Source organism: Littorina saxatilis, linkage group LG16 (genome assembly GCF_037325665.1).
Source record: "Littorina saxatilis isolate snail1 linkage group LG16, US_GU_Lsax_2.0, whole genome shotgun sequence".
Taxonomy (NCBI): Eukaryota; Metazoa; Mollusca; class Gastropoda; order Littorinimorpha; family Littorinidae; genus Littorina; species Littorina saxatilis.
In genome coordinates, this window is record NC_090260.1 from 18,778,512 (window position 1) to 18,790,581 (window position 12,070).

General features: G+C 40.5%; 1 protein-coding gene across 1 annotated transcript in view; it reads right to left on the bottom strand.

The window, feature by feature from the left end:
• Positions 1-11,584, bottom strand: part of LOC138951517 (uncharacterized) — a 32,551-nt gene extending 20,967 nt beyond the window's left edge. The window contains exons 1-4 of the mRNA XM_070323125.1: positions 10,727-11,584; positions 7,175-7,228; positions 3,481-3,543; positions 3,156-3,294 (exon numbers count right to left, since the gene is read on the bottom strand). Coding sequence (XP_070179226.1) covers positions 3,156-3,294; positions 3,481-3,543; positions 7,175-7,228; positions 10,727-10,801 — 331 coding nt within the window. The 5' untranslated portion in view covers positions 10,802-11,584. The remainder of the gene's footprint in view (positions 1-3,155; positions 3,295-3,480; positions 3,544-7,174; positions 7,229-10,726) is intronic.
• Between the last annotated feature and the right edge of the window lie 486 nt (positions 11,585-12,070).

Sequence of the window (12,070 nt, forward strand, 5' to 3'; positions counted from 1 at the left end):
GTACAAAGAACAAATCGTTTGGGGCAGAATTAATTACTGAATTATCCCTGATAACTGTGTTAGCTACCGCAGTTCACGTGTGCGTGTTATGACTATACATTTTTGTTTCTTGTTCTTGTACACTCTGCACACACCAACGAGGACGACGACCCAACCCCAAAGTGAAGCCAGTAAAGAGGGACAGAGAAAACAAGTTCTAATGCAGTTGTAGTAGTAGTAGTAGAAGTAGTAGACTTTAATCAAATTCTAAGACATCACAAGTCTGGAGTTTGGAGTTTGAAAGGCGTACTTTTCTCCCACCTCACACTACCACCATGTGATAATTTCAAAGACGCGACAGAATTCTGATAATTTTGCTGTTTGCTTCGTAATCAAATATAACCACGTTTCTGTCACAACAGTTTAATCTTGATTGTTTTTTTCTTTCTTCTCTTTTTATATTTAGTCAAGTTTTGACTAAATATTTTAACATCGAGGGGGAATCGAAACGAGGGTCGTGGTGTATGTGCGTGTGTGCGTGTGTGTGTGTGTCTGTGTGTGTGTCTGTGTGTGTGTGTGTGTGTGTAGAGCGATTCAGACTAAACTACTGGACCGATCTTTATGAAATTTGACATGAGAGTTCCTGGGTATGAAATCCCCGAACGTTTTTTTCATTTTTTTGATAAATGTCTTTGATGACGTCATATCCGGCTTTTCGTGAAAGTTGAGGCGGCACTGTCACGCCCTCATTTTTCAACCAAATTGGTTGAAATTTTGGTCAAGTACTCTTCGACGAAGCCCGGGGTTCGGTATTGCATTTCAGCTTGGTGGCTTAAAAATTAATTAATGACTTTGGTCATTAAAAATCTGAAAATTGTAAAAAAAATTAAAAATTTATAAAACGATCCAAATTTACGTTTATCTTATTCGCCATCATTTGCTGATTCCAAAAACATATCAATATGTTATATTTGGATTAAAAACAAGCTCTGAAAATTAAATATATAAAAATTATTATCAAATTTTTTTTTTCGAAATCAATTTAAAAACACTTTCATCGTATTCCTTGTCGGTTCCTGATTCCAAAAATATATAGATATGATATGTTTGGATTAAAAACACGCTCAGAAAGTTAAAACGAAGAGAGGTACAGAAAAGCGTGCTATCCTTCTTAGCGCAACGAATACCCCGCTCTTCTTGTCAATTCCACGGGCACTGCCTTTGCCACGGGCGGTGGAGTGACGATGCTACGAGTATACGGTCTTGCTGCGTTCAGTTTCATTCTGTGAGTTCGACAGCTACTTGACTAAATATTGTATTTTCGCCTTACGCGACTTGTTCTTTCTTCTCTCTCACTTTAAAATCATACCCTTTCGTGATTTAAGGGAATTGAAAGCTTTTTATGGATAGCCATGCAAATAATCAGGTTCCTGTGTGATTTGTTCATTTCGTTCATTCTGACTGTGATTTGTCCATTTAGCACGTTACAGTCTGTTGCTGATACAATTTAAATGATTAATGTCTTCCGTGAAAGGTGTATTTTGTTTTCGTCTCATGCACTCAGGGCAAAAATTAAAATGACATCGTAAACAAAGATACTCACATCCATTGTTAACACAACATTGTGAAAAATCTAGGAACTTGTGAAATCATCGTTCAACATTGAATTTCCGTGGTTCTCAAAAATGATCATTCCCAAACAGCATGACTCAAAAAAGCAAAGTTCTTAAACAGTACGCATCTCCAAACTGTCCAGACAAGTGAGGAAAGTGTTTGAGGTGGAGGTGGTAATGTAGAGGGGGTGATGGGGGTGTAGTGGATGCAGTGGTGGGAGTGAGAGAAGAAAGAATAAAATTGGCATAAGTAATCAAAAGATATTCCGTTTATACAGCCAATAATAATATGTACTCAACACCTAAAACCCGACAGTTATCAAGAATAACCTGAAAACCATACACACAGGTATATAGTTACGAGGACTGACACAGACAAAAATGACAGCTGTCTCCGAGAATAAGACATACCAAATTGTAGACACAGTTTTGTGCATAAGACAGTCAAAAAAAGAAACAAACAAGAGACACATATTGTTGAAACCATTGCCACAGTCACGTCGATGTCATTCTCTCTCTGGTATACCCTTACCTGAGGGCCCCAAAGGGGGGGTATCATCACGATCACGGGAAGGGAAATTTTATCTTTCACGATCACAGTTACCTTGATTTTTGTTTTCACGATCACGAACACCTTGACGAATAGAGGATCATAGAGTGATACAGCGGTGAAAAAATGTACGTTGAAAATAAAATGCTTTGCAATAATGCCCATCACGATCACGAAAACAAATGACGATCACGATCACGATACTTGATTTTTTTGTCATCACGGATCACAGGCAAAGTCCCATCACGATCACAGAAATGGAAATTTCGGCAATCACGGTCACAGAAAGGTCAAAAATCGCCAATCACGATCACGATTTTAAACCCTTTGGGGCCCTCTTACCTGAGCGGCTAGCTGTCTTCAATCTTAACAGTGTGTCAGGACTGTTTGTGCATTAAAAGTCCCCCTTCCCCCTCCCCCAGCAGGTATAAATCTGTCAGAATGGGTCCAAAAACTGTTGCAATATTTTTTGTCTCCACACTTTAGTTTTCTGGTTATCAGTATCAGATTCAGACTGAAGCAAGCTTCTGCTTGCAAGAGTTAGAAAAGAACAAAAACAGTCACACCATCATCAGGCGACTCGTGGCTCGAATTGAAAAAATTTTCCCCCTTTTTTTTAAAATTTAAGAACTGATGTCCCCTTGCATATATGCATATTATTCAATGATGCCTTTTATCACTTATATCATTTCATATATATCTTTAAATTCTATGGGTTGGCGATGCTGAATGTTGTTCCATTACTTTCTATCTAAAGAACACAAACACGTGAATGTGACTTGATTATCATGATTGTTTCCAGTATATTGTATTTCCTTCATTCATGTGCTATAAGCTGGCAATGGTTTCCAGAAGAACACCGCGCCTCCACACACACACACACACACACACACACACACACACACACACACACACACACACACACACACACACACACACACACACACACACACACAGACAGACACAAAACAAAGATTAAAAATAAAGCAAACAGCCAAGAGGAGAGTACTCACGCCCTGTGAGGGGGTGGATGATGGTGGGGTGGGTGTTGGCGGGTTGCGGGGACTGTTGCTTGGGCTTGGTCACCTTGGTGTTGCTCTTGGCGAACTCCAGTCTCAAGGTCTGGGGAAGGTCAGGGTCGAACCGCACTCCCTGCCAAGGTCACATCAAGGTCATTAGCGGTAGAAAACATTTTGAAAAAAACACCTGTTGTGACAATTACTTAATTACCACCAAAAATAACCACACCCTCAAATCGCGCCTGGAAGACCGTGAACAGAACGATAAATAGGCAGACAGACAGACAGACAGACAGACAGACAGACAGAGTGTACTAACCTGCAGGTCTTGTTTGGCAGTCTCGGCGGAACATCGTGAGGAGAATGTAACGAATCCCACTGGCTGTTATCATCATCGTCGTCGTCGTTGTCGTCGTCATTCGAATTCAGCAGCATGTGGACAGCAACCACAGTTAGCGAACATCTCATCACAAGTTAGAGAGAGAAAGAGAGAGAGAGAGAGAGAGAGAGAGAGAGAGAGAGAGAGAGAGAGAGAGAGAGAGAGAGAGAGAGAGAGAGAGAGAGAGAGAGAGAGAGAGAGAGAGAGAGAGAGAGAAAGACAGAGAGACAGAGAGAGAGAGAGAGAGAGACAGAGAGACAGAGAGACAGAGAGAGACAGAGGCAGAGAGAGAGAGAGACAGACAGAGAGAGAGAGAGACAGAGAGAGAGAGAGAGAGAGAGAGAGAGAGAAGAGAGAGAGAGAGAGACAGAGAGAGAGAGAGAGAGAGAGAGAGAGAGAGAGAGAGAGAAAAAGAGAGAGAGAGAGAGAGAAAGAGAGAGAGAGAGAGAGAGAGAGAGACAGAGAGAGAGAGAGAGACAGAGAGAGAGAGAGAGAGACAGAGAGAGAGAGAGAGAGACAGAGAGAGAAAGAGAGAGAGAGAGAGAGAGAGAGAGAGGTAATCAACACATCACGTCTCATGCCAAGAGTAGTACAATATCCCAGGAATTGTTTCTTCTGCGAATTCTACTCTAACTTTTCTATATTCTATTATTTTGTATGGTTTGTTTGTTCCTCTACCGAAAGCCACGCCTATGAACGAGCAAGTAGAGAACCACAGACACAGGCAAGAAGATCGAAAGACTCGATTCAACAAAACCAACCAGGCTGTACACAAAAAGCGCTACACGTCGTGGCACTGGCAGAAGACTAGACCTATACACAGACAGACCTAGACACAGACAGACCAGGTCACTGGGAAAACGAGAGAGTCCGTGAAATCATCAGACCCTCAACCTAGTATACATAATTAACTAGCGGAGTCGACACACGGTAAGAAAAAGCTGAATTTCTAAACAGATTGACAATACTTTAGAAACTGTCACACTGTATAATCTGAACAGAGCTACCCAATACTACGGGAAACATCACAGAAGGATGGGGGCTGTACACACAACAATTGATAAAAAGGTTTTGCTAAAAGGGAACCAGACAAGCTGACACAGGAAATCAGCCTACACAGACAATGGGGAAGGTTGAAACACCAAAAAGGAGTAGCTAAAGAGAACAAAAAAACACTAAGGGGAGGTCAATCTAAACACCAAGAGTAAACATACGGACTCTGTCCATCTGGAGGTCTAAGAAACAACACCTAAACGCCTTTCTGTACATGATCTCATTATTATTGGCTTAATTGGCTTTTACGCTTCGAAGACCACTCGGTCGACGAGCTGGTGAAAAATTTTTATTTTTCATTTTTACTGTGATTAAATCTTCCAATAATAAGTCTTTTGGTGATGTATCCAATGAAAACGATTCAACATCCACAGACTGCCCTAGCACGTGGAAGATGTTGTGGTAGACATCAGTCTTGTGCTTGTTCCGGACAAAACAGAAAGGACTGTCAGGTGACTTTGACAATATTCTTCCAATTAAGCAATACATATTTTAATTCCTCAATCCAGAGAGAAATAAAGTTGGCAGAAGATCATAGCCAATGCAAGCAAGTATGGTTAAGTTTGAATGACGTACATCTTAGTTCACTGGACATGCGCCATCATCAACAAAACACTAATTCCAAGGCAGACAGACCTTAACAGAATTCTTAAAGGGGTGCCACATGTGAGCAGATCACAGGCGATTTCATGCAAATATCTGAAGCTGCAAAATGCAACACAGTGCGCAAGATGACCTCAACCTGTTAACAAGACGCATGCCTAATGAGTCCTTCGAAAAGAGTTCATCTATAGATCATGCGATCAGCGAGAGATATCTCAATTTTAGATTCAAAAAGGAATGCCACAACAAACAGACAGACATTATTGAAACAGGCTGGACACAATTCCAAGACAGGCAAGTGTTTTTAGCGAGACCGAAAAGATGCAACAACTTCATCTGCCCATGGAACATATCATTCAAGGAAGAAGGAAAAAACACCAGCATAGCCGTGCTGTTTTACAGACACACGCCGACTGTAATCCAAAGAACAAAGACTCACAATTCAGAGCAAGCAAAGGATCTGACGTTCATTTCAGTCAGACTCACGACATCATTCCAGTGAAAACGAGTATCAGTGTCAAGGGAAAACTTGTCTAACTCATACTGCTATTTCTAGTATAGAGACAAGCGATGCTTAACATTTTTAGAACAGTTTGGTCAAAATGCAAGACCAAGCTGTAACTATGCAAGATTGGACAAACTGTAACTATGCAAGATTCAACAAAACTGTAACTATGCAACATTGGACAAACTGTAACTATGCAAGATTTTCAAAGACATGCATCATCACACAGGTACATAGTCTACAGGCCATGGGAAGTGAGTCATTCCGTGATGCAGAAAACAAACAGCATACGATCAAAACCAAACATCCATTCATCAAAAGTACAAGGAACATAATCAAAGGACACACACGTTCATTCTCATTCAACATTCCGGCACACACATGCTTCATGACAAACTATTTGTGACCCTCCACCACAGGTTGAGTCGCATGTCACCTTTGCATGATTTTCATATTTTTACATTTTCTGAAAGAGTTTTTTTTATGCCCTATCCAGTGGTGAAAACCGTTTTAGAAAAGAGCGAAAACTTTTCGAGTTATAAGCCTTATATTAAGCCCAGCGCAGAACCGCGCGAGGTGACATGCGACTCATTCCGTGGTGGAGGGTCACATTTGACACATGCTCAAACACGAAAACAATGAACTACTAGCTGGCACGTACAGGAAATTCCAGATTGCTAGGATATATATCTCAGTTATTCTGTGTTTTAAGCAATGAAGATAGGACATTTATATGTCTCATTTTGTGTGTGTTTAGGTAATGAAGATAGGACACTTATATATCTCTCATTTGTTGTGTGTTTAAGCAATGAAGATAGGACATTTATATATCTAATTTATTGTGTGTTCAAGCAATGAAGATAGGACATTTATATATCTAATTTATTGTGTGTTCAAGCAATGAAGATAGGACATTTATATATCTCATTTATTGTGTGTTCAAGCAATGAAGATAAGACATGTATATATCTAATTTATTCTGTGTTTTAAGCAATGAAGATAGGACATTTATTTGTCTCATTTTGTGTGTGTTTAGGTAATGAAGATAGGACACTTATATATCTCTCATTTGTTGTGTGTTTAAGCAATGAAGACAGGACATTTATATATTTCATGTATTGTGTGATTACGCAATGAAGATATGACGTACATTTCAAGTTTTCTTTTTGGTCGAAAAGCAGACCGACTAATGATTTACCCATGAAACAGAACTCTCAGTGTAGTGTCATTTGGACGGCTAAACTTATTCTTTCATTTTACTTCTACGTCGCTGTCCCGCATAGCCATGTCGGTTGAAGGAACATTAACAACAACAACAAAAAACTTCTACGTTTCGTTTGACAATACAAATTTAAGTATTTGAGGTCAAGAAGCAAGGAACAATATTTCGGAGAAAATGTCGCATTCTGGAGTTTCCCGTACACAACTAAAACAATGAAAATGAGACGAACGAAAGAAGGTGAAGATACTCACAGAAGTGTTTTTGCCATTTTTGTTTGTTATCTTTAATAAGGAGCCCTCGTAACCCTGCAAGAGGACAAGACAAAACCGTGCACAACGTGTGACAACCGGGACGCGGCCATTTTGGCCTGCATTTCAACCACTCAGAAAGTGTGACAAGTGTCGAGAAAACTGGCAAGTCTTGAAAATAATTGACAGGTTCTGCCATCCCTTACTCAAACAGTCCAATGTAAACCGAGTTACGTTGATATTTTTGAAAGTACCGTTTGAGAAGAATTTTGACAACGATACTTTTTCTAAAAAATTTTTTTTTTAAAGATTTGTCTTTATTGGGCTACCATACACAATCGATGGCTATAATGTGTATATGGTAGACCAAGAAGACCAAAACTGTGTCACACTTTCTTAAGCGGGTTTCATATGGTGCTCATGGTGCAAAACTTGCACATCTGATTAAATATTGTCGATGACGGTCAACAGCAGGGTGCGGATTTTTCAACCCATCATGGATCTTTTTCTTTGTAATTCTTATCGAAAATTGGAAACGGTCAACATTTAACTTCCATAAAGCCGTTTCCTCCTCTTTTGTGATTGTTGGTCTTTTGAAAACATGAAGTGTTCATTGAAACAAACGCGAGGTTATTGAAGACCATTAGCATTTTTCAAAGATATATCCAAGATCACATGTCTTGAGACATTTAGAAGTTGTTTTGTCAGCGTTTAAATCCTCCAAGTTTGAATTTTCATAACCTGAACAATTCCATTTGCACAGTTTTTGATCACAAGCAGAAAAACGAATGTTTTCTGTCGTTGTAAATGTATAGACCATAATCGTGGGGCACGTGCACGCTGCTTTTGACCGACAGTGCATCATATGACATGCAGTAGTGACCAGTCCAGCCAGACCAGTACGAGGGGCAGTCCGTAAGACTCCACCCTTCACTGGCCCTTTGGGGAAAAGCCGGGAAAACTGGCAACAAATCAAACAGCAAATAAACTCGTCGACTGTATGTCCAGTCAAATGCATAACTGCGCACAAAGTAAACACAACAAAAACAAGGAACGAAACCTGTTATGCTTCACTGAACATGGAGAGCAACTTAATATGTCATGTTCTTTGAAAGCAAAGAAAGTCGCCGAGAAATCAGGGAGCACAGGTATAAAAATAAAAAATAAAATAAAAAAATTTAAAAAAAATAAAAAATTGGGGGAGAAATGTAAATAACTAAAAAATAAATGAGAATCTTCAATAAAGAATTGCATTAAAGGCACGGTCCTTCCCGTGTAAACTGTTTGGTTCACCATCTCAGATCTTTTACATAGGATAATTTCTTCCACTTGGACACATACCCACAATTAACACGCTGGCTGCTTTCTGCGCAAAGTATGCATTTTCTGATGGATGTATTTCACTGTGAAGGAAATCAAACGGCTAACAACTGAGTCAGGCCGAGTTAGGGAGGAGAAAATGCCAGGAGAGAATGCAGGAGAAGGTCCCAGCCCTTACTTGTGTTTTCTGAGACGCGATAGTTAAAGCACTTTAACAGGTAACTTTAATAGGCATTCGGATATCGCGCCTCAGAAAACACAAGTGAGGGCTGGAACCTTCTCCGGCCGTCGCGATATAACCTTGAATGGTTGAAAACGACGTTAAACACCAAATAAAGAAAGAAAGATTCTCTCCGGGCATTTTCTCCTCCCGCGCGATTAACATCGAGACCTTTCTCCTCGATGGACAGTCGTCAAATGTGCTACTAAACTAGCTACGATTCACGAAGTTAACTGTTCGCTGTTCACTCCGTGAAGCACACATTTCCACGTGTATCTTGTTGGCTTTCGTGAAGCGTGGAGGACACAAATGCTAACTCGGCCTGACTCAGTTGTTAGCCGTTTGATTTCCTTCACAGCCACTTTGCACAGACAGCACCCAGGATGGTGCATTTTGCTATGTGCTCAAGTAGAGGCATGTTCTCATCCCATGAATAACAAGAAATTCCTCCGATAGGAAAAACACCCCCGTCAACCCGTCAAAGGGAAATAACCTTCTCAGTTGGTGGCAGTGAGAATGGTTATTTCCCTTTGACCAACGGGGGTGTGCCTCTATAAGTCCTTGTATAATTTTAATCCACCAATAACTCCCTAACCGTGTGTTTGACTGGTCCCAATTTTTGTAAGGACCGTCTCAGGAATGTATAGAACCTGTTCACCAAGTTTGGTGACGATCGGTCCGTTCATTCTTGAGATCTACTTGCGAACACAAACACACAAACACACAAACAAACACACAAACACACAAACAAACACACAAACAAACACATCGAGTGAAACCTATACACACCCCTATACCGGGGGTGTAAAAACCCCTCTGTGTAGGTTCTGAGACGGTGAGCAGATCTGCTTTCATGAGAAGGACTGTGCCTTTTAAACAAAATAACTATGGTGTCCCTATATAGCTCCATCTACAACCCCTATGATTCATCATCAACTGGAAACATTCACAGTGCAATATATTTGTGTATCATGACAGTCTTGAAAACGTCGGGATATAGTCACCCCCCAGCATTAATTTCGTTTAATGTACAGTGAACATCAGTAAAGTGCGACGGTACAAATTTGCACTGCTTTAGTTCTAGCCTATTTTCACTCCAGTTGCAGTAAGAAGCATGTGTTTTTCGCCGTTCAACAGTGCACAACTTTCAAAAAGGGGGGGAAGGGAGGTGGCAACGGAAGTGTGTGTGTGTGTATGGCATAAATGCTGCTACGCTACTGCTGTTAGTATCAACTTTAAAACCAGTCATCATTACGAGAACTGTGTGGCAAACATTAGATCTATATAGAAGTCGTGTTTGGAGATTTCAGTGAAACAAATTTTAGGGGGAACATTTAAGCTTTGACGAACATCTACTTTTACTCATTTATTTATGAAAATCATAAAACCATAAATGGTTGGGTGCACAACCCATTTTTTTCCACTTCTGCATACCCATACATTCTACTTTTGATTTCTTCTTCTTTTTTCCAAATTTTCCAAGTTTGGGAATGTGATTAAATACGGACGGGGAAAAAAACCATAGAGCCAGCTCTCTTTTCAGTCATCGCGTTCTTAAACGCATGTAGTCATCGTCTGGTTAAACTACAATTTGTTTATCAAAACACGCTGGCCTTTTTCTTTCTTCTACCCCTACCGACTTACTTTTTCAGCATTTTGTTGTTGTCACAATTGCCCCCCCCCCCCCCCCCCCCCCCCTAAAAATTATGAACATTTATTGAAAAAATCAGGGGCGAACAAAATAACTCAGGGGGTTGTATAACACTTGTCAACTGATCCAAAAATAAAAAATAAACGTAAGAAAGAGGCACAATAAACTGATACATGGCTGGTGGGTGATTATGGATAAATGCCCACTGGTGACGACACTATGGAGACTGTGACGTAAGAGAATGTTGACGTGACGTGTGCCGTGACGTGGCGTGCGAGCAGCCAGAGTTGCTTTCCCAAGGCCGTCGTGGTTACGTTTGTTTTTGGAGGTGGAGAGAAAAATGCCAAACCTAAAAGATACTCACACAGTTGTGTTTGGGAGAAAGCTTACCCATAGATTTTAATAATCCATTCTCAAACCCCTGCAAAGGACGCAACATTAGCACAACACTGTCAACAAAGTCATTTCAAATTACACAGGTCAAGACGAAAAAAAGAAAAGAAAAGAAAAATAACAGATAGACTGTCAACGTTCCAAAATTCAGAGTAAAAAAAAAACCAAGAATGGGAGGTAATTGGAACGTTTGTTATTGATGTAACCGAGTGCCGTAACACTACGATCACCTCGGGAAGCGAAGTGCAATCAAACAGGTTTGAAAATGTTAGGGCTAATTTCTTAGCCCTTTAAAAACTGTTATGCAAACCCGAAGGTTTCCATGAACATACAGACAATCGGAAACCACCAGACCCCATCACAAACAGAATTCCACGGTGCAGAGTCTGCTGTGAAAGGAGCGGTAGCCTCCCCTGTCACAATCGCCCCCGTTTGAATGAACTTCGTCCCGAAGTTCCGAACCGGGGAACCACTGTCCATCCCAAGTTCGCAGAATGGGAACAGCACGAAAATGTTCAGTGGTCAAATTATGCCATTACCTGAACATATCATGCCGAGTCCCATCCCTGCTCGCAAGCGCCAGATGTAACCGAGTGCCGTAACACTACGATCACCTCGGGAGGCGAAGTGCAATCAAACAGGATTGAAAATGTTAGGGCCAATTTCTTAGCCCTATAAAAACTGTTATGCAAACCCGAAGGTTTCCATGAACATACAGACAATCGGAAACCACCAGACCCCATCACAAACAGAATTCCACGGTGCAGAGTCTGCTGTGAAAGGAGCGGTAGCCTCCCCTGTCACATTGACAAAACAAATTTTGTGTGAGTCTGTCTACTTAAAAGACAACGTACTGGTAAATGTAATGTTTTGTTTTGTCAATAATAAACGTTTCAACTACCTACCTTTTTTTTATATACAGATAAAGACGGATACAATAGCTGCGCACAACAAACAACTAAGACTTCTAAAGTGAGACAAAGAGCACACATATTTATGTCATCTGAATCAATACAATGACAAGACAGGGAATGGAATTCAAGAAACAGAAGGGGTAAGGGGGTGGGGGTGGGGGGTGGGGGATGGGGTGATAACGACAGAGCATTACAATGCTTGGGGAAATACAATGTATATATACATTGTACTGAAAAAAAGGAGAGGCTGTTGCTGTTGCTGTTTCTATCAATATTGATGAAGATGATTATAATGGCATAAATGAAAATGATGATACGAATGACGACACAAACGATGGTGACAAAAAAAAAATGTTATGACAATGATAATGACGGTTGGTGGCATACATGACTTGAAATGA